The 24612-nt window shown below is 33.8% G+C and overlaps 1 protein-coding gene across 1 annotated transcript in view; it reads right to left on the bottom strand.

The window, feature by feature from the left end:
- The window catches only part of RASA1 (RAS p21 protein activator 1), a 122503-nt gene that overhangs the window by 40964 nt on the left and 56927 nt on the right, over nt 1–24612 (bottom strand). The window contains exons 2-9 of the mRNA XM_066381795.1: nt 17227–17379; nt 16095–16234; nt 15438–15504; nt 10307–10424; nt 6273–6304; nt 2584–2636; nt 1240–1390; nt 16–94 (exon numbers count right to left, since the gene is read on the bottom strand). Of these exons, the coding sequence (XP_066237892.1) occupies nt 16–94; nt 1240–1390; nt 2584–2636; nt 6273–6304; nt 10307–10424; nt 15438–15504; nt 16095–16234; nt 17227–17379 (793 nt within the window). The remainder of the gene's footprint in view (nt 1–15; nt 95–1239; nt 1391–2583; nt 2637–6272; nt 6305–10306; nt 10425–15437; nt 15505–16094; nt 16235–17226; nt 17380–24612) is intronic.

Raw genomic sequence — 24612 nt, 5'->3', positions numbered from 1 at the left:
AAAAACAACACTGACCTGCAATGGTACAGGTTCCTTAAGATAATAACCCTCAACAATTTGTTCTTTCCGATAGTGATCTATGATGTCCCCTATGCTGTTTAAAATAAAAATGAATATTTATATTAACATAAATTGTCTCATAAAAAATGCGAATCTTGAAAATACAGGAATACCCTGTTAGCAAAGATTATCTATTCATCAGTTTTTTCAAAGCATATAACCAGAATACATTAATAAGATATATGATCATAATAGTTATATTATTTTAGAAAAACAGAGATATTTCTCAATATTGGTTTACAATCAGAATACCTTAATCAGAGACTCAACTTTTCCATACACATACTTAAGAGTACTGTTACATAAGAAAGGAATTAAAAGTCTACATTTAAAATTTTTAATAAGAGTATTTCTCAGAATGAAAGGAAGAAGTGACAGAAATGGCATTTATTAGCAAGTAGTGAGTTCAGGTATACTTAAGAAATTTATTATATAAATAATAATAATAATAGAGAGTTTGGTCATAAAACATAAATTTTAAAAAAAGACCAAGAGCAAATCTTACATGTATGATTGCTGCTACAGCAGGAATGGCTTACTGATTATTTTGATAAAAAGTGATATAAAATATTCTTAATATTTGGGAAATATAAGCAAAACCAAAACCAATTGACAAATATTTTAACACAAAGTTTAGCATGACATGAGTTTTTAAAAAATAAAAACTGTGTTTCTCTATAATCAGTAGGCCATTCTATTATCTTGAATATTTAAATCCTAAAATTTTAAACATTCCTTTAATACATTAAAAGAATGGGTATTTTAGAGATTCCCTCTAGGAAACGAGTCTATTAATCTCCCACTTGATTTTATTCATGTTCTTCCTACTGATTCAATAATTGAAATACAGATATAGACAAGTGGACATACTTCATTTTTTTCATAGTTCTTCCTATGGACAGAATAGCTGGAATGGATACAGGGTGAGGCAAAAGTAGGTTTATAGTTGTGAGTACATAAAATTATATAAATTGTTTGAAGAAAACAAATTATTAACTTATATTCATGTTGGAAAATGTCTAAAGAATTCTTGGACATTACTACTAAGTTATTAAAGGTCTTTTAACTTTAAATTTTAATTTCAAACTTTAATTCTGAATCTAATATAATAATTATTTACTGACATTTCAACTACTTTTGCCAAAAGTAAGAGATAACTAAAGATTTCTCATAATTTACCTGTTATAATATCGGCCTCCCATCATAAACTGATTGTTCGGTGTTGGACATATTTTAAATCGCTGAATATTTTCACTAGTCCGAAAATAAAGTGAATAGTCACCAGGAGTATTATCTGAGGGCCTCACAAGGAAACTGCAGACTTGGCCAACTGTAAAAATTAAGCTGTTAGTTTTATTACCTAATTATCAAATGAAAAAGAAGTGTTAAGTACTATAATTACAAAAGTACCTTCAAAAGTCATAAACATATGCTAATTTTCACCATAAAATTGTTTTATAATAAAGATAATTTCAAGACATTTAAAATTTTTTTCTGGTTTATGAGTCACAACCACTCATGATATTGCTTGTCTTTATTATATAAAAATACAAGGCAGAAGTTTACAGCAGTGACTTCTGGTTAATAATGTCTATACTTGTCAACCTTGAAAAAACAATCTAAGCACAGTTAGGGAATACAGGCTAAATATGCCACATCCTTAACAATCAGTAGTTTATTTACTATAGAAACTATTGGAACTGTAGTTGTTTTTAAAGAACTAAGACTTCTAAATTATAGATTACATGTAAACTTGTCTCAGATCCTAATATGGTATGGTCTACTGAAGAAATACTTGGTAAGTTAATTCAGTCTTAACTGTTTAGTTAGAATGATGATATGATGGCTTTTGTTTTAAATATAAATTCAGAATACAAATCAATTTTTACTTTGTATATCTCTATAACAACAGTTGGGAAATGTTCAAATGATATATTTTAAATAAGGCCCAATTATATAATTCTCTAAGTGCACAAAGATAAATGCAATAACATTTGCTGCAGCTGAACAGCAAAGAAAAAAAGAAAACCACATAATATTCCTCTATTAGAGACTGATTGTAAATTCTGGTTTTAATACAATGGAAAGCTCATGGGCTCATAGTCATTAAAAGAATGAAAATTTATATATGCAGATATGAAATGATCTCCCAAAATATATCCTAACATGTTGCATGTTCCTATGAGTATGTGTGGAATGGTATGTATACTGATGTAGTTAGGGGTGAAGGAGACACAGAAAACTTCAGGGGAAAAACCTCTCATCTGATACTGCTTCTGGGGAAGAGGACAGGGGACTAGGGCAGAAGGAACACCCATTCCACTGAACATTATACTGCATGCATGTTTTCAACTAAACACACCAAAAAATACAAACACCAGTTTTTCAGTGCTGGGTAAGAAATTTTACAATGTGCATAAATATCAAGTGAATGTTATAGGCAAAATACATAAAAAATAGTTGGTTTGTTTTTTTTATTCTTTTTAAACAGATATCAGAAAAGGTAAGTGAATATACAAGTACCTGTCATTAGTAAATTATAAGCTTCTTGTTTGGAAATTTTCCCATGGAACCATCTTAAAAAAAGAACAAATTAAATATGTAAATCAAAAATCTTTTTGGCTGTTATACAATCAAAACTAAACAAAAAAAGTGATTCAAGCTGACATAATAAAATAAATGCAACACAATTGATCAATTACTCCTTTTTCTATGTTACTATACTTTATAAATATGCATAATTTCAACAAGAAAAATTAGAGGCTATCTAGTATGAACTACAATTTCCATATTAATTACCAATACAATAACAGCCATGATTTTAATTCTGATAATGACAAACTGCTACACCCTTACATCATAGATAGCTTTCTCTTTTCTTCCTATTGGGAGGGAAAAGTGGTACAGGTCGAGGCCACTACAGAATTATCCAGGGCAAAAAAGGGAATAAATTCTCTTATTCTCTCAAAGTGAATTTCCATATGGTAAGTTCTCTCTTCAAATAAAACCAACAAATCTGATTCATACTTTATTGAAAAATCTGAAAAATTAAGATGAGAAAGAATAAATTCCACTATCAAGAACTGAAAAAGAATGACTTAGTATTCCTAATTCTATTTGGGCTAATAACCTAGCAAATTAGATTGCTAGAACACTTTATATTCTGTATACTTAAAATAAGCCTTTAGAAGTTATCATAAATGTCATTATAGTCAACCATAGCATAGTCACTAACTGAATTTTATTTAAAATAAAATGACATATCTGGTATAAAATTTCTGCTAGTAAATGAATTGCTTGAAATCTCTTATTTACTTGAAGTACTGTTATCTATTTGCTGATTAACACTCAATCCCAAGCTGACAATTCCACATCAACTCTACTACTTTGTCATACATTGTTAGGGTCTACAAATGTTTTTAATAGTGGCTTAAAAACTAAGTTGGAAAGTAAAAATACTACCAGACTGAAAGAGGTTAAGAGCTCTAAAACCCAATGTTACAGGTTTAGAGACTGTTCACGTGTTTAAACTATCCATACTATTACTGATCAAAGTATTAAAATGTAACTAAATGTTTACCTTTCACATAAAATGTGAATGAATGAAGTGTTAAACTTTTAAAATTCTCTCTTTAACTCTATGCCAAACATTAACTCACTAATTCAGATTCCTGAGGTTCTCAGAGCAAATGCAAAGGCCAATCCTATATTTTTATAGCTAGAAAAAACGAAAAGAAATTCAAAGGAGGGTAGAAAACAAATGGAGTTTAGAGAACAAATTGGCAATGTTGTTTTCTGGAAGGATTAGATTTGAGTTTCTTCATTCATACATTTATTATGTAACATGTATGTATTTCAAGCACATGGGCTGCACCAAATATAGAAAGATGAATCTGTTTTTTTAAAAGAATCTGTTTTTCTTACCACATACTGGTAAGAAAAAGGGACAGAAATACAGTATAATTATAAAAATAATATAGAAAATATATAAGGCCCAGCGAGAGCTGTGTGCTGCAGACACTGTTAGACTGACAGAGAAGGGCACCGATTCTGTGACTGGAGAAGGTAAAGGAAGACTTCTTGGGAAGAGTGAAAAATGAGTTAAGCCTTTAAATAAGAACAGGAATTGACCAAAAACAACGGAGGGAATTTCGGGCCTAGGAAGTAGCTTGAAGAAAGAATAAAAAACATATTATGCATCTGCAATCCACAAGCTGAAGAGTATAATACCAGAAGTGACAAGCAATAGGAGTAGGAAAGGACACAAGAGTTAGATCAGAGGATCCCTTTAGGCTCAACTAAGGTAAAGATGGTAGAGAACCAATTAAAATTCTAAGTGAAAAAGCGATACAGTTAGGTATGTGTTTTAGGTGGAAGATTCTGGCCACTGAAGAAAGGATCTGCAGACTAAAGCATTAAGGAAGACCAACTTAGAGGTTGCTGCTACATCAAGTGCTGGTGAGAGATATAATGGACCTGAACTAGAATACAGTTGTTTAAGATTGAGAAGAAGGCACAGGTTTATGAAGTGTTTTAAAAGATAAAATTATGAGGACTTGGCACCTATATCATAGAAACAGGGAGCTGAATAAACCACAGTGAAAGTTATACTGCTTATTTAATCTCAAAGGCAATAATGAACATTACTGAGGATGCCTCACTGCCAGTCTCCACCTTAAGAAATTAGAAACTGACAAATACATAAATCAACAATGTAGATTTAGCTTACACTAAATACCTAATGAGTAGAAAATGATGTTAAACAATCAATAATCACAACGGTAGTAAATTAAAAAAATTTCCAGGTGACAGTGGGATTAATATTTCATGCTAAGAGAAAACTGAATATAGCTTTAAATAAATGGCATTGGACATTTTACTAGCATTTGACATGTTTTCGTCTTTCAAATAAATATATGGTATTAGTTTTAATAGGGATAATAATATAGCTTTCCAGCAGCTCTGGAAATACAAGAGGATTTCACACAACACTAGATGCCCATTCTTGCACATATCAGTTAGAGTAGTCACCATACTGCAGGCAAATACTTTCTAATTTTGACATCCCAGTCTTCCCTAATGTAGAATGACAGTGTTCTTTTCTTTTGGTAGAGAAATACTGGTAGTTCCATGACCTTAATCTCTATCAACAGAGAAAAGAAGAAAGATGAAGATTATTGTAATTTGAGAAAAATGGGAACATATACACCTGACCCATTTTATTTGCTTCCATTATCTGTATGTACCACCAGACATTAACTAGAATTTGTAACTCCTGATAGAAGTAGTGGGGAAAGTTCAAACTAATGCAGTCTCACTGATGGAGCTTATTTTGCAGCTACACTGAATGATAGAGAAAATGAATTCAGAAAAATATCTCATATGTTCCACTTAAAGAAGGGTGGGGAACTAAATAAAATTACTTTAAGAGGACTGTTCAGTTTAATGTTTTTTTCTAAAGATCAGAACCAAATAAGCAAACATTTGAGAGGTAAGCCTTAAATTCCATCCATTAATGCTGACAGAACAGCAAGAAAAAATGTTCCACTGAAAAGATATTTGAAGATAAAATAGTCCATTAAAATGAGTCAAATAGAATTGGGATTAGGGTTAAGATCTTCAAGGACAGTAATAAAATTAAAGCAAAGGTGAAACAGCACATGGAATGATTTCCCATTAAAAGGTTACTGGTTACAGCTAATAACTTCCGGAATATAAAAGATGAATGTGGCAAGTAGCAGGGGTAATAATAATACCTGGTCTTTGAATTAGACCTTCCAAGATACTTAAAATCTGCTTTAAAAAATTATGGACAGAGAGTCCTTGTGGAATCTTATTAATATGGTAAAGAACCATGATCTTGAAGAAAAGTTCTCTGTTCCCCCAAATACCTAAACCATAAAATGCATAAAAGCCCTGTGACAAAAACCAAAAATGCTATTTATAAGTCAATAAGAAAATTAAAATGTGAGGAATTTTGAATAGTTTGGTCATATAAAAGTTCTATATAGGTAGAAGCCACCTTCATTATTTAAAAATAAGATTTTATCACTAGGTCCTTAAGAAAATATTTAAACAGCAGTTTCTGAGCCAAATTAAATTTAAGTCAACTCCAAAAGTATCCATTTTCTTTCAAAATATTTTTTGGCTGAAGTTATCTAATTAGTAGGCTTATAATATTTTTTTCCTTTTAATAATTAACTCAAACTCACATTTTGCCTTCATGTGGATCTTCTTCCCGGCCCTAAAAGGGAAGACATTAAGATAGTATTTTATATAATTAACTATTAATCTATTTTTATTAAAAATAAAAATTATACCTTCAAACATCTCTACCTTGCCCTTTATATCAATTTATAGATATATGAAAAGATGTTTCTATTCCAGAATTATCTTCCTAAAACTCTTTCCTTACTCTCTTACTGTGATTATTCTAATTCAGGCCCTTTTCCTCCCTTTTATTAAACTATTTAGCAGCCCAACAAGTAATTATCTCTGTGCCCAACTCCACCACAATGAATTTATCAATTTGCCTGAACTTAAGAAACAGCAAAACAAATAAAAACCACTTTTAAAAATTAAACCCGTATTATCCCTCTAACTGCCTACAAATTCCTCAGTTTACAACCAAATCAAGTCTATGTTTCTAGTCTCACACTATCAGTTCTCTTTAGGTATCTATATCATTGTCACACATAACTACCTATTTTGCTAATCTATATTCTCCCAATACTGTTGCTTGTTCTTTATTACCTACAACGTCCTTTCCACTCCCTGCTTCCTGTTAGTTAAAATCTAAACCATCTAGGCTGGATCTATCTCAAATACCATCTTCTAAAACAATGAATCCCTAAAATGTAAATACAAACTTTTACTTTGAATAGGAAGAACATTCTTTTTTCATCATCTTTGAACTTTACCTTACTCTACTTGACAATCCTATCACATATTTAATATACACCAGTGTTACTCTATTATACTGATATAAGCATCTTAAACTGTTAGCGCTTCTGTTAACACTCATCACCAATACAATCACGAACACAAGAGTGGGCATATAATTTTCACTGAATAAACAGGGTGGAGAAAAAACAGGTTTACTGTTGTGAGTGCACAAAACACAGTTAATTATTGTATTATTTTTCACATGAATAACTGTAAACCTACTATTTCCCCACCTTGTATATGTTAAACCAGGGGTCCCCAAACTTTTTACACAGGGGCCAGTTCACTGTCCCTCAGACCAGTGGAGGGCCGGACTATAAAAAAAACTATGAACAAATCCCTATGCACACTGCACATATCTTATTTTAAAGTAAAAAAACAAAACAGGAACAAATATAACATTTAAAATAAAGAACAAGTAAATTTAAATCAACAAACTGACCAGTATTTCAATGGGAACTATGCTCCTCTCACTGACCACCAATGAAAGAGGTGCCCCTTCCGGAAGTGTGGTGGGGGCCGGATAAATGGCCTCAGGGGGCCGCATGTGGCCCGCAGGCCGTAGTTTGGGGACCCCTGTGTTAAACTGTAGTCCTAGTACCAAGCACAGTATCTGGCACTGAGTTTTCATTAAATAATAATAGAGTAGAAAAATGGTCTAACTGTACATGGATTTACTTCTCTCAATTTGTTTCTTACTTACTAAACATCTAACCAGCCCTGGCCAGGTAATTCAGTTAGAGAGGGCATCATCCTGATACGCCAAGGTTGTGGGTTCGATCCCCAGTCAGGTCACATACAAGAATCAACCAATGAATGCATAGATAAGTGGAAAAACAAACTGATGTCTCTCTATCAAGCCCTTCCTCTCTCTTTCTAAAATCAATAAATTAAAAAAAATTTTTTGAATACCTAACTAAATTAAAATCACTCACTGAATGCCTATTATATACAAAGCTGTATGCTAAAAATCATTACATAACAAATTAGATTATCATTGTCCATAAGGAGTTAATCTCTACAGAAGAGGTTTACACAATCAATTTTTTACAATGTAATGGAATATAAAAGTAAGGTGCTATTGACACATGAGAAAACAAGTTAGCCTAAACCTAGAAATAAATAAAAAATCTATGAAAGAAAAGGCAACACCTAAATTGAATGGATAAAGATTAATTTTATAAGGCAGTCTAGCAGGGCAGGAATGTCGAGGAAGAGGGAAAAGAATAGGTATAGAGACAATCATTCAAACAATAAACATTTACCTACTAAATGCCTACTAATGTCAGACACTATTCCAGGAAATGGGATACATCACTGAATCAGACACAAAACTCAGAGGCTTACATTCTAGAGCTAAGATATAAAAAGTCTAAATGTGCTTGGAGAACAGTAATTAGAATTTCAGAATGGGAAATTCCTTAAATCCAACCATCAACTGAATGCCTGAAATCTAGACAATCTCCAATGGCTTTTTGATCTACAAAGAATCACTGTGTTCCAATGAGTATCATTATGAAAAATTATTCTGAATATTGGAGTAAAAATTGTTTATAACTCCAACTTGAAACTAGGCTACTATTAATTCTAGGTAATAATATATTCATTCTTAGCAGCCACGTCACATTGTTGACTCATACTGAGTTATTAACTTTTTCTTTTCTTTCCTTGTAATGGCATTAGATCACCTCTCCTTATCTTATAAGGAGCAATTTTCTTTCTATACTCATGGATAATTTTCACTTATCCTTATTAAAGTTTATCTTGTTAAATTTGACCCAGAATTCCAACAGCTCAAGAAAAGTTCAACTATAATATAATTCCTTTAAATAATCAGAATAGGCCCTGGCCGGTTGGCTCAGCGGTAGAGCGTCGGCCTGGCGTGTAGAGGTCCCAGGTTCGATTCCCGGCCAGGGCACATAGGAGAAGCGCCCATTTGCTTCTCCACTCCCTCCCCCCTCCTTCCTCTCTGTCTCTCTCTTCCCCTCCTGCAGCCAAGGCTCCATTGGAGCAAAGATGGCCCGGGCGCTGGGGATGGCTCCTTGGCCTCTGCCCCAGGCGCTACAGTGGCTCTGGTCGCAGCAGAGCGACGCCCCGGAGGGGAAGAGCATCGCCCCCTGGTGGGCAGAGCCTCGTCCCCTGGTGGGCGTGCTGGGTGGATCCTGGTCGGGCGCATGCGGGAGTCTGTATGACTGTCTCTCCCCATTTCCAGCTTCGGAAAAATACAAAAAAAGAAAAAAAGAAAAAAAAGAAAAAAAATCAGAATAATGGGGGGAGGGATATTAGAGTAGGGAGAAGAAAATCCAACATAAAGTTTTAACTAAGAAATTTTGTAGTAAAATATATAGAGTAAGTGTCCTCAGTTTGAACATTCTCGCCTATATGGAATATCTCTCCTACTATAGAATACAGTAAGAATTCTAATCCCAGCTTTCCTACTGTAACTATGTGACTATGACTATGGACTGTATAATACCATTCCCTTAACTCCTTCTATTTTTCCTCAGATGTTTTACTTCTCCATATCAAGATCTGGCTGCCAGAATAGGCAGAAGAGAAAACTAATAGCAAGAATTTTCCACTGCTGTCTTCCTGGGACACGGGTTTCAGAGCTTATATCTAAATTCATGGTATCATTTAAAAACAGTAGCTCTGAGGGTTTTAAAAGATAATAAAAATCCAATCCTTTTCACTGGACAAATCCAAAAGGAAAGGTTAAATCCCAAATTTGTAAAATAACATTTGCTATGTTTCAGTGATGTCTGAGTATATTCCTGAAATGCAAATGATGACCTATCTAAAAATTTAAAAACATGATTATTTATACTGTTGTTAATAATGTATTATGTGATAACAATAAAAATAAGTGGAATATTTAAAATGTAGAACCATGGGTAATATATTTGTAACATAACTGAGTTTTTCCAAGGTTATTAGAAAATTATGCATATATTTGAGAGATAAAGAATTTGAGATTTAATGATCATTGACATAACATTTATGGGGGAGATCAAGACAAAAAGAAACACAAATAAGCACAAATATTAATACATTTTCAATTCTAAGAAACTCATAAAAACCTTCTGAAAATTGGCAAATACAGATTAAAACATGCGAATTTGGTTATTTTTTTTTACCATAAATAGCAATTACTGATACATTTTAATAATAAGTCCTTGTACTTGTGAATTCAGGTTTTTCATAAATAAAAATGTATGCATAGATAATTTGCTTGATTACAGACAAATTACACAATTTTACAAAAAAATTGCAAATTTTGAAAGAACAGAACAAAACTTACCACCTCCTCTACCAGGTCTTCAACAATAAGGCCCTGTTCATCTGTTCTTAGATTCGTAACCCACATCCATCCATCTTCTAATTCGTTATGAACAATGAACATATCTCCTTTTAAGAAACTGAAAATAGCAATTATAAAGTTACTGAAATTAAAATTTTTAAACATGGCCTGACCAGGTGGTGGCCCAGTGGACAGAGAGTCAGACATAGAGGACCCAGGTTGGAAACCCCGAAGCCGCCGGCTTGAGTGCAGGCTCACTGGCTTGATCGTGGGCCCAGCTTGAACACAGAATCGTAGACATGACCCCATGGTTGCTGGCTTGAGCCCAAGGTCACTGGCTTGAGCAAGGGATCACTCCCTCTACTATAGCCCGCTGGTCAAGGCACATATGAGAAAGCAATCAATGAACAACTAAGGAGCTGCAACGAAATATTGATGCTTCTCATCTCTCTCCCTTCCTGTCTGTCTGTCCTCATCTGTCCCTCCCTTTGTCTGTCTCTGTCATAAAAAAAAAAAAATTTAAACATGGACATTTGAGTAATTGTGTACCATACCACATTTCTGGCATTATCTACATGTAAAACTTTTCACAATTACAAATATGAATCTTAATTTCCTCACAGGTAAAATGAATTTAATGAAGGTGCCTGCACTATCTATATGCCTGGGTTATTGTTAGATTCAAATTAGAATTTTTGTAAACAATAATTACATGTGTATTTGGGGTATATAACTCCAAGAAAGCTTATCTTGAAAATTTCAATTTCAATGTTATTACTGTCTTCAAGATAAGTTAAATATAAAATTATATACATAAAATAAATAATTCATTACACATATACTTACTTTAATAAGGATATACTTCCTTTAGAAAAAGTTTATTTTAAATAAGCATAATTAGCCTGTCTTGAAGATGCTTACAAGAATTAACATTTTTCTCATTAAAAACATTTCTATTTCTATTTTTAAAATCGTTTCTATTTAATTCATTCAGACATCTATGACCCAACAAGCACAGCATTCTTTCTCTAAAAGTGTTACCAAAGGACATATAGTATTATGAGAACACCTGCTTATTTTTTATCAATTTCTAAGTAGAGTGATACATACATTACCTAGTTTCTTTCCACTGGAATCCAGATGTTTTCAATCTCCACACAATCACAGGAGGAGTATGTTGTTGATGTATGTCATCAATATAAAACCATCAGTAATTCCTTGAACTTTTTTTTTTAGTCTTGAACAAATGCCTCTGAAGGCTTAAGGTTTCAAGACTGACCCTATATCAAAACCCATAGCTGTCATATATTTATCAATTTTTCTTTCACTCTTAATATTCACAAACTGAAGTTCTATTAGGTCAGTCTAAAAAACTTTTGCTAGACTACCTGAAGCTTTAGTTTCTTGGACAAATTCAAAAACAGAAAACCTGCAGACACCAGTTTCAATGTACTCTATTTGAATAAAAAAAGAATATTGCATTCAGTTTTTTAATAGCTTACTTTTATTTTATTTTCTGCACACTTCATAGTATGCATATCACCTAAATTAAAATCTTTAGCATCCATTTATTTACTCTTTCCCCACTTCCACCTCCCACCACCCCCTTTCCCTCTGGCTGTCACCATACTATTGTCTGTGTCTATGTATTGTGTATGTGTATGTGAGCGTGTGTCTCATACATAGAAGTATTTTCTCTGCTTAAGCCCTTTGGTGGGGTTGGGAGATTGGGTACATTCTATCTTGATTTCTACAATCCTTGTTAATAGTAACCAATATTTTACTAGCTGAATAGTAGCAGATATTACCACTTAACCAAGTAAATTATTCCTTTCTAGAACCAACCACATTAATTAATATATCCAAGGAAATACTTATGAATGATTAAAAAGGAAGTACATGTGAACAAGAAATAAAAGGGAAATGAGAAGTGACACGTATCATTTATTGGTTGAAAGCAGTCATAAGAATCTTTTTTTTTTTTACTTCTGTTATTATTTCTGTATCACTAGCAGCAAAAACAAAAAAAATAAAAATCTTACAAGCACAAATCATAACATTCATTCCATATTATTTTTCATTTTTTACCAACCAAAAGAGGTTAAAGTGCTTTGCTTAATCTCATCAATCTTCAGATGTTTTTACGTAAAAAACTTCACAGGTATATCCAAATTTTAAAGACTCATAACTTATACATATTTATATCGTAGAATTAAAATGTATACAATTCAAATTTTCATTTTCCTACATCAGTTGTTCTCAGTTTGGGGGAGGTTTCTCAGCAACCCTTTACCTTCTTAAAAACTGATACCTTAAGGCCCTGGCCGGTTGGCTCAGTAGTAGAGCGTCGGCCTGGCGTGCAGGAGTCCCAGATTTGATTCCCGGCCAGGGCACACAGGAGAGGTGCCCATCTACTTCTCCACCCCTCCCCCTCTCCTTCCTTTCTGTCTCTCTCTTCCCCTCCTGCAGCCAAGGCTCCATTGGAGCAAAGCTGGCCCAGGCGCTGAGGATGGCTCCACGGCCTCTGCCTCAGGCGCTAGAATGGCTCTGGTTGCCATAGAACAATGCCCCAGATGGACAGGGCATAGCCCCCTGGTGGGTGTGCCAGGTGGATCTCGGTCGGGCGCATGCGGGAGTCTGTCTGACTGCCTCCCCATTTCCAGCTTCATAAAAATACAAAAAAAAACCAAAAACTAATACCTTAAAAAGGTTTTCATTTATATGGATTATATCTGCTGATATTTACCATATTTAAAATAGAAATATTTAAAAATACACACTGATTCTTTTAAAATAATATACCTCAAAATTACATGGTAACAAAGAATATAAAAAATAATTATAACTTTAACAAGTTTTGTGAAAATATTCTTGTTTTACATTTTGCAAATCTCAAGGTGTGGCTTAACTGCAACTGATGGCTTGTGTCTGTTCCTTCATTTAAGCCACTGCAATGTGATATTTTATTTAAAGTACATGAAGAATATCTGGATTCCTATTAATATGTAGTTGTGAAAGTGATGAATATTTTAATAGCCTTTCAAATAATTATATATGATATGACAAAAACTCAACAAGTGGTATTTTCTTGAAAGTTAAGTTGCAATGTAGAATATAAAACTGTGTACCAATGAACTCTCTCTACCTATTTCAATGACAACTATTTGTCTATCTCATACTTCAAATGGATTTATACCTGTGCATAAATTTGTTATATCGTGCATTGATCATTTAGAAAATACTGGTTTACTGAACTATGCAGATGTTCCAGATGTAAACACATTGTACATTATCAAAACATCACATTCTTTAATACTACCACAATTCTCATCAAGAAGTCATTAAGTGTTTAGAACACTGCCAAACTCCTGATGGCAGATACTAGGGTTTACAAAATTCTAATTTTTGCTTGAAAGCTCAAATTTTGTCATTGGCAATAAATATTGCCAATTATTTCCCGTAAGTAATAGATTCACTTTGTTCTTTAAAAAACAAAAAAGTCAAATACTAGAGTCTGAATATCCACCGTTTGCCTGTCAGTCATTCTCTTAAGTAAAAATGTAGTGCACAAAAGAAGTAGCTAGTTCAGCTCTGAGCTCAATCCTTTTTTTAAGACACTGAACTTCAGTACACAGCAGAGGTGCTTTATGAATGCTTCCCATTTCATCACATAGAATATTAAAGAGAGTCATAGCCAAGGGCTGGGATTTATTAAAATAAGTATTTTTTACTGTCTCATCAAGAACAATCTGAAACTGGCTCTTTTTGTTTAATTACAAAAGTATGGCAGTGAAGGACACGGTAGTTTGGTGCCACTATTTTGATTTGTGCTAGCTGCAGCGCCAGCAGTTTTACTGTTCACTGCTTTGGTCCCATCGAGTAACGTCACAGTCAAAAAGGCAAATGATGTCTGAGTATTGTTATGAAAAAAGTTGTTTGTTTTTTTAAATATTTTATTTTTTTTTAACTTTATTCAGTTTTTTGGGTTTTTTTTTAGAGAGACAGAGAGAGAGAGAGAGAGAGAGAAGGGAGAGGTGCAGAAAGCATCAACTCTCATATGTGCCTTGACCAGGCAAGCCCAGGGTTTTTTGAACCGGCTACTCAGGGTTCCCAGGTCTACACTTTATCCACTGCGCCACCACAGGTCAGGCAAAAGTTTTGACTTCATAAAGCCTTTGAATAGTCTCAAGTATCCACAGGTCACATGGATCACACTTTGAAAACTATTGTCCTAGATGACCCCCCATGGGGATAAATTTGAGTAAATTAACAAATCATTCAAAATTCCTAAATTTGTAGTTTACAGCTGTTTTTTATTATATACTTTTCTTCTGTTCTTTCTTTTATTAACTTTTCCAGCTTAAATCCCAAATAAAGGTGTGCCAATATGAACTAAAAAGTTATTTTGAGGACATTTCATATAAAATGGAATTCCAATTTGGAGATTCCAGATACCTGAATCTTTGATCTTTAAAATGCCATATTTCTATAAATATTTTAATACTCCTCAAAAGTTATAACTAATATTTTAAATGCAGATGTTGATTTCAATGAAAAACTCTATATTCAGGACCAGTAATTACTCAAGTAGCCTTTAAATTTTACCAGTAAAAAAAAAAAAAAAAATTCTATTAAAAGTTAAATAGCTTATAGAGACACCAATAATGTAACTGTAAAGTTATATAAATCAAATTATATAGAAATAAAAGCAAAAAAATTACTATGGTCTATAGTTCTATACCATTAGTAATATTTAAATTTATTCACCCATAATGTTAAACAGAAGCTTAATCATTTGAGAAGCATTTACAGTTCAGGCATAAATGTCATGTAATAAAAATTAAAAGTATAGAATATAACAGAATTCTCCTTACTATGTTAGAAATAGTCTAATAGAAGCTATGTTATTTCGCCTGTCACCTTCACTGTGGCCACTCTGATCCAAATCGACCATCTGAACCAATAGAGCTAATTAGGAGTACAAGCATATTAGACTCAATATTAAGGCACTTTTTACCTTGCTGCATATTTCCACAAATTCCAAAACCTTACTGGTCCAAGAGCAATAAATTACCCAAGTCTTTCAATTGCCTATTTCAAATGTCAGTAAATGAGAACATGCTATAAATACCTTATTTCATCGGTGTCTGGTACTTTCGTATAAGGCAGGATGGCTCGAACACGCCTTCTATCTTCTACTGGCTAAAAACCATAAAAAGTGATTTACAGAAGATATATAAACTTTATGTCAAAGCTAAATCAAGTATGTCCACACTAGGTGAGACCCAATAAAACCTAAACAGTATCATTCAAACTGTTTTTTTCTGAGGCTCCAAATACTCAAAGCCTAAATGTTTATTTTTGTTGTTTTTATAAAAATTAATGGTACAACCAGTATGCTTTATCCAGTAATATGAACAATCATTAATATTAAAATAAACTCTATGAACATATAAATTAACCTTTCTCTGATAATATAGAAGGTCAGAATCTTGCAGCAACTTCAGCATTAGCACCATGAAATCACTTATTACTCGTCATTCATTCACAAATATTTGTTAGGCTATCACCATATAGTATTATAAAAAAATCAAGTAACTTAAACAACTTTTTCTTTTTTAAAGAAGTTATTTATGAGTTTTGTTCTGATACAACCAGAATTAAAATTTAATACAACAGACACTCTTGAATTATATTAAATAAACATCACATGAAACTGAACAAGAGCTAAACCAATTACTAGAGTAAAATAATAAAAGTTTTGAAAAATATTTTATTCAAGTTTTACTTGCCTCGGGTGGTGCAACTGGATAAAGCAATTTTTCTCCTTTAAGCAAACAGGAAACATGACTGTAATAACCTATTAGGTCTGACAAAGAAGAAAAACGTCTTCCACCAATGTAGTAATCTCCACACATAGCAATAATCCTATTTGTACAGGAAAAAACAGAGTATAACAAAAATATTTAGAGACAATTTTGAAGACCAAGTTCCATAAAGAAATTATAAATCTATTATTTATATACTCTTTTATGGGCACCCCTGTATTAACATACCACTTATTAATGTCATCACCATGTGCTAAATTACTTGACGTTATTTCTTCTACAAATATGTATGTATGCATTTAAAATGAAATACAGGGTACATATAACACTTATAAACCTCTATTACATAATTCATTAAAATATTTGTGACTTCATCCTCAGTTACTTCTCACTTTCCATACAAAGGCTGAATAGCAATTTTAATAAGTTTTCTCTGGCTAAAAGCAGCTTATAGATCTCTTGAAATATTTACAGATTATAATAATTTCCATTCTACATGTGGTATAATAGTACTCTTAGAGCTTATTTTAAAATGTAAACATCAAGAGTATATAAACATTTTATCAGTTAACTTATAAGCACTGGGTGATTTTTTTCAATCTTGCCTATAAAACTGAAATCAAATAAAATATGTGAATATATTTATACACACAGACGATATCTGTACTTGAAAATCTACATGTTCATTTAATTGAAATGAACATTTACAAAGAGTTTAAGAAAAGTATAGCTAAAATAAATTAAAAGCACATACCTTTACTCTTAAAAACTGTTTCCTATATTATCTGTTACTACTCTGTTATTTCCACTTTACCACTTAGTTTCCTTGTAATTTAAAGAATTTATACTTTAAAAGTGGTAATTATATTTGGATTAGCACAGTAATACCCAATAATAGTAATCTTTTTAAACAAAAATGTAAACATTCAACATCTACTCTCAATCACTGATTAAATCATTTCATTGAAAACAGATCATGCTTTCCATTATTTAAATGTCAGAGTCATTCACCTTTATTAAAGCAGATATTTTTATGAATACTAAAGCAAAATAGCTACATTATACAGCCTTATGGTAAGAATAAAGACTTACCTAAAATGGTTGACAACATTTGTCTGGCTAAGAAATGAAAGTACAAAGGACCCTGGCCTCCGATCACTCTCTCTTATAAGGTAACTGCCAGACTTCCCTGCCTGTCTGAGGCGTTCTTCTGCCATAGTTCTATCAAGTTTTCCATGATACCACCTAAGGGGGAAAATTAAGAGATTAGAATAAAAATACCAATCATAAAAATACTTACGGTAGTTGGAAAACATACTACTAGAGGTTTTAAATACACACATGTAACCTGAACATTTACATTTTATTCTGAACAGTTACTCCAATTTTAACTCAATTGTTCTTTGCAGACTCTCAAAATATTCATTTATTAAGTTTTTAATTTGTTCTATAAGCTCAGGCCTTATCATCTCACCTATGAACCTCCTCCACTTGTGCCCATCTCTCTACTGCCAGGATTATGTCTATTTGTTCAAGACACAATCACTTATTATGTACAATCCATTCCTTACTTAGAAAAACCAGAGTAAGATGGAAAAATGGAAACAAATGATTTACTGCTTCTCTACCTACTAAGGAACAAGGCACATGCTGCCTGTGGGACAATAAAACTTTATTCCATTTTAGTGTTTTGCCCTAGGATAGGAAAACAGTAGCTAATGGCTACTGTTCTAATTTCCTATTTCATCAGGAAGCTCATTATTCCCTTTGATCTTATGATTATCTACTCTATAATCACTCATTTAAACTCAACTCCTCAAATTTATTTAATGAACATGTGAGAAATAAATAGCATCTTTGTCATTTTAACTGAGAGCAGGAAAGTTAAAATGATAAAGATATTATTTATTTCAAACCATATTACCAGACAATAGGCTTAAATGACTGGCAGTAACTCTAGCATCATTCATGCTACCAATCTATGCCTATAAAAGCCTCATGGATTGAGATAAAGAGAAGCACACATAGAAACAGACTGGAATTTTCATATGGTCATGGTAACGAATCTATAAAGTAATTTTTACGAAATATTCTCACACTCCTAAATATGTTAGTCATCCAAACTTATCCTCTGATACTTGGGAGTCTAATTTGAAACATTCCAAGAAAAATAATAAACATTAATATTATTATAATAACTAGCAATAATATGTCAGTCAAAACTACCAAACTACTGACTATTTCTGTAAGCTTGCTATAATAAAAACTAAGTATTATTCTTGACTCCTTAGTTTATTTTTAAAAAAAGCTTTAGCCGTTCTCCACATAATTATTTTTAGCTTTCTTCTAAAAATCAACCCATTTATCTAGAAATCTATACATAAAACTATAATAATGAAAAATGCAATCATGAAACTTCATTATAATTGAATAGGAAAAACATAATTGTAAACAGTATTAGAAGGGAAAGAACAATCAACATTGCCTTTCTCTAAAATTCTAGTCTCATTTCAGCCATTTCCTGGGATTACTAACAAGTAAATATAACTTCGAAGAGTGTTTCATTAATCTAAAAGAAAGTTTAGATTGATAATCATTAAAAGTTCCTTAAAGAGCTAAAATTAAACAATAGATGATCCATACAAAATTTTGAATTCCAGGACAGACATTTACTCAGTTGTGAAAACATATGGAACTTCCTGAGTATATAAAACTGGTAATTCTTTATTGCCTAAAGCAGTGAAACTATACCACAGAGCAGATTTAAACATCAAACAAAGTTTAAATCAAGGACAATTTTAAGTGAAGTTCCTATTTTTGTGTACTTGGTAGTTCTTAAATTGCTGTTGTGCAAAATATCAAAATTAAAAGATATTTAGTTACCTTCACTTTGTGAACTCACCTGATGAGACCACATACACAGAGGTATGTAAGGCAATACACAATTATTAATTTATAATAAGTACCTAACGGATACCTTTACTGATATATAAAAGATATTATTTGTGATTTTGTTTTTACATCTGTGTACTTTCTGTAAGATTTTGACATTAAAATGGGTATTACATTCGAGACAGAGACATTTAAAAAAACTTTGTTTCCTGAATATTACCGATTCCCTTCATGCCAAAAGCTCATAAGCTTTAAATACAAAAACAAGTCAATTCTTGATTATGAGTATAAACTGAAACAGTCCAACAATAGATCCTCAAAAAGTATTAAAACATTTCACTGTTACAAGTGTCAGGCTGGTCTAGAAAAACAACTGAGCCTGACCAGGTGGTGGTGCAGTGGATAGAGCATCAGACTGGGATGCAGAAGACCCAGCTTTGAAACTCTGAGGTCACTGGCTTGAGTGTGGGCTCACCAGCACAGGGTCACTAGCTTGAGCCCAAAGATCGCAGGCATGAAGCACAAGGTTGATGGCTTGAACAAGGGGTCACTCTCTCTGCTGTAGCCTCCCCCCACCCCGCATCAAGGCACTTATGAGAAAACAATCAATGAACAACCAAGGAGCTGCAACAAAGAATTGATGCTTCTCATCTCCCTTCCTGTCTGTCCCTGTCTACCCCCCCCCTCTCTCTCTCTCACACACACACACACACACACACACAAATAAAAATTTAAAAAAATAAAATAAATTGAATGGTCTAAAAATTCAGAATTTCTTGAATTATCTTTATTGTTTACTTTAAATTACCAAGCTAAATTATAGTAACAAAAGTACTTTAAAGTTTCTGCACAGGTTATTTTAAAGTTATTACTGAAGCATAAAAAGCAATTCAATCAAGCTGATACAATAGGCAATTTTTATCCATTTAAAAAATTGGAAATCAAAACAATCAGTATCAAACTAGATAAAAATAATTTTATTTTAATCACATATGGTTAAAACTGCTCTACAAGTAAATCACATATCCAATGTGATATGATTTGATTCAAATACTTCATGAATTTACAGAACCTAAGGAAACTCTATATCAATTGAGAATCATTCCTTGGGTCTACTTTCAAACCATGTTTCTCAATCTATTCTTAACCTGTGACCTTTTTGATAAACATATAGTAATTCACCCATCAGGAGAATCAGAGTTCCCTTTTAATGTCAAAATCACAAAGAGAATTATATATTTAACTTCAGCAGCCAGAAACAAGCTGCTTACCCTTTGTGAAATCTGTAATTTAATGCATTTTATATAAAAGATAAAGCATAATATGCCTCTCAAAACATAACCGCCATACCATAGATATAACACTCCCTAAAGAGTCACTTCCCTAGTGAATATTTGAATAAAAATTCAATTTAATAAAAATGCTATACTTTCTCACTGTTCTAATAGCTACAGTAGCATCAATACAAGGAAATGAAAACATTTATTTAATCATGCACACTATTTCTCTAAGTCTATACAGTACAATCAAAACTTTATTATATTTCTTTAATGGTAGTTTTGCTAGTGATTGTTCTCAAATAAGTAAACAAGAGCAACAAGAAACGCAACTGGAATCTAGAATACTTGTAAGGAACACAGTAACTGAAGTGTCATATCAGGGACATGAAGATACTCTGAGTGTAACATCAGATTACCAAATATTTATGAGCTAAATCACTTAAATTTTTTACTCTGCTTATATTTGTGGCAATTATAACTCACAGACTGAACCTGGTAATTATTTTAGTAATATTAATTTTAAAAGTATTTCTTGAAGAAAAGAAGACATGAAATTATAAAACAAAATACTAGAAAAGACTTTAGACGACAAGTTTGACCTCTTTGCCAATGCAAAAAAGATTATTTTCTTTAATGTCCAAAAATAAGAAAGTTCTAATCTTTGACAGCTACTATCTTTGTCTAAAAGGATATGAAAACAATCTAGGCTGACAGAGCTCAAGGAAAATGGCTATAGTGACACCCCCTAAACTCCTTCAAAAGAAACTAAGCCAACGAGTGAGACGAGGATTTACCAGAAACCATCTCCATAACTATAGTCAAGTCACAACATTTTGTACCTGACTTGTAAAACAGGGGAAATAATCTCTAACTCAACTTCAGAAAAAATTAACTATTTGTTCTAAACTCCTTCAAAGAAAAATATGAAAATGAGTAAGTACTATTCTAGTCTATAGTAGAATGGGGTCAGGTAAAAACTCTGGAGCCACTGCTTGTGTTTGAATTCTAACTCTGCCTGGCTCCCTGTACAGACATGGGCCAATTACTTAATTTCTGAACCTTAGTTTCCTCATCTACAAGAGACATATAATAACAGTACCTATCTCAGAAAGTTGGCTTGGTATTATTAAATGTACTAATATCAACATATAAATTATATACCATATATAACAAAAAAGACTACAGGACTGATTAATACAACTTAATCAATGAAAATCATAAATTTTATGACTGTTGTATAATGAATGATTAATTTGAAAAATCACCTAAGCCACAATTATCTTCCTATTTTCCACTCTTATTGCTGCTAAGCATTGTTTTTAAGAGGACATTTCTTTTCCCAAACCTTTTAAGCATTACAGATCACACATATTAACTGGGGCTGGAGGCAGCACAGTATTTATAAACTTGAAATTCTTCCATTTCTCCTGGCAACTCATGAAGGAAACCTTCAAATAGGCCCACTCTTTCCCCAAAATGGATATACAGGGTGGGGCAAAAGTAGGATTACAGTTGTTCATATGGAAAATAATACAATAGGATGATGACGTCAGAGTAATGGCGGGGTAGGAAGCAATACCGATAAATCTCCCCCAAAACTCAACAAGATCTTCAACCAGAAACAGAAAAACCTATACTTGGAGCCCCCAGATGCTTCGCAATACACCCAAAGGTATGGTCGAGTGAAAAATTGGCTAAATATATAACCAAACCCCGAAGGAAATAGGGAATAGGAAATGCTCCGCCTTCCTCACTAACCTAAACAGGGCGGCTTTCTCTGATAACTGTGAATATAGAAACTGAGGCGGGCAAAGGGGGTGAATAGATCCAGGCCGCGGCACAAACGGCTGAACCAGGCTGTGGCGCGGAGATCCAAGCCGAGGAAAAACTGATCCTGTGGCAACCCAGGCAATACAAGCTAACACTCGCGTCAAACCCAAACAAAGAAAGAAAAGCGGGGCGGCCATTTTACCCGGTCTCCTGGTCAGTGCGCGCAGCTACTGGGCGAGAGATTTCTTCCTAGGCCCCGAGAGTGGGTGCCCGTGTTGCCCCACGGAGAGGCAGGGTCAGAGGCCTTTCTTTGGGCCAAGGGCAGAGTCTCTGGGCAGCCCCAGCGCCCTGGGAAAGCCACGCATGGGAGGGAGTGAGAACTAATTCCAACGGTGGAGATTTTCCGTGCTGGAGGGGGTTTCACTCAGAGGGTAACGCGGCCGGCCTCATATCCTGGTTTGCGCACGCAGATAGTGAATGAGAGATTCCTCCGAGTGCCTCGGCAGTGCGCGCCCGTGTTATCGCATAGAGGGGCAGAGTCAGGGGCCTTTGTGTGGGCCAAAGCGGAATCTCGGGCCGCCCCAGCGCCTTGCAGGAGCCGCGCAAGGGGACGGAGCGAGACTCAATTCCAACGCTGCAACTTTTCCCTGCGGTTGGGGGTTTCACTCAGAGCGTGAGACTGCTGGCCGGATATCCTGGTCTGCGCGCGCAGCCAGTGAGTGAGAGTTTCCTCCAAGCGCCCCGGAAGTGGGTGCCCGCCTGTGTTACCGGACAGAGTGGCAGACAGAGCCAGAGGTCTTTGAGTGGGCTGAAAGCCCGCCTGATTATGCTAGCAGCTCTGACTGACTGAGCCTTACCCAGAGCCCTGTGCTGAGTGGGAATAGAGTGGGGAGTTGCCAGCTCTTAGAGCCTCTTACTATCCAGGCAGAGGCAGCAGCAACCCCATAGCTGGATTATCAGGCTACTAATTGAGGAAGGAAAGACTAGGAGAAAGGCTCCAGGAACACGGACTATCTCACTGTCGGAGCCTATAAATGCTAATGAGCCTTGACTGCCAACGAGACTAAAGCACAATACATGACATTGCCATAGAGACTTATCAACTGCAAACCTCTACCTGAGCGTGCCAAAGGGACAGAACCCGGGGTACAGAGTCACCGACCAGGAAGAGGGAGAGAAAAGAAAAAGCAAGAAGATAACCTCTCAAAATCAAGAATAATCTGCAGACTTTATAACCTATCCCATTTTATTATAGTTGTTCGTTTGTTTCTCTTATCTTCATTCTTGATACTTTTTTTCCTCCTCCAATTTGGCCGATTAACTCTCTGCGGGTCTTACTCTCTCCTCTCCTTGAACTACACTACCCATAAGTGTTACATCTCCCATTATCTTTTCTCTTCTCTTCCTTTCTCTCTATGAGGGTTGCACTCCAAAACCCTTAACTCTCTCTCTCTCTCTCTCTCCTTTCTTTTTTCTTCTTTTAGTGGTTCCCTCTTTTTTTCTCTCTCTCTCTTTCTTTTCTCCCTCTATATTAGTTTCTTCCTTTCTCCTTTACATCTACTCTCATTCAAACCTCAATAACAAACAAATTATCTTATCTGGGACTCAAACTTATTTTTGTGGCATTTTGGGGGGTTTTTACTTCACCTTTTTAACTCACTAGCAGTGCTCCCATCCCAGGCTCTCCATTTTATCTAGTTCTTGTTCCAATAAATACAATAGTAATTTTTTAATTTGTCCCCCCATTTTTCCGTTTTCCTCTTATTCCTCTCATCATAACTCTTAGACAACCAAGACCTAAAAGCAAATCATTTTATTCTTGACCCAAATTTTTTACTTATTTGCTTTTTGTGGGTCCATACGCTCTTTTTTTTTCTTTTCTTTTTTTTTTTTTTTTTTTTTTTTTTTTTTGCCGCTTTATTACTTTTCCCCAATTCAGGCCCTACATCACAGGCATTGATTGTTATAATTCACAGTTCACCACAAGATTTTCTCAAGAAAGAGGGGAGAGGAGAGGAGAGGAAACAAGGAGGGGGGAAATAATTTCCTTTTTTAAAAATTTTTATTTTATTTTATTTTTCTTTATTTCATTATTAATTTTTTTTTAAAAAAAAACTTCGATTTTTTATTTTTTTTATTTTTTTTTTCACTTTTTATTCTTTATTAAATCTCATTAATACTATCAACAAAACCACCCTCAGATGCCATTAAGAAAGAGAAAATCGAATATCATGGATACAAAAGAAAGAGAGGTAACACAGCTAGATGAGGAAAAATCTATGGAGAAAAAATTTAATATATTGGAAACCTTGGAGCTAAATGACAGAGAATTCAAGATAGAAATCCTAAAAATCTTCCGAGATATACAAGAAAACACAGAAAGGCAATTTAGGGAGCCTCAATGAACACAAAGAATATATGTCCAAGGAAATTGAAACTATAAAAACAAATCAAACAGAGATGAAAAACTCAATTCACGAGCTGAAAAACAAAGTAACAAGCTTAGCTAATAGAACAGGTCAGATAGAAGAGAGGA

Source organism: Saccopteryx leptura, chromosome 4, assembly GCF_036850995.1.
Source record: "Saccopteryx leptura isolate mSacLep1 chromosome 4, mSacLep1_pri_phased_curated, whole genome shotgun sequence".
Taxonomy (NCBI): Eukaryota; Metazoa; Chordata; class Mammalia; order Chiroptera; family Emballonuridae; genus Saccopteryx; species Saccopteryx leptura.
The sequence above is the reverse complement of the archived record's forward strand: the minus strand, read 5'-3'. Positions and strand labels throughout refer to the sequence as shown.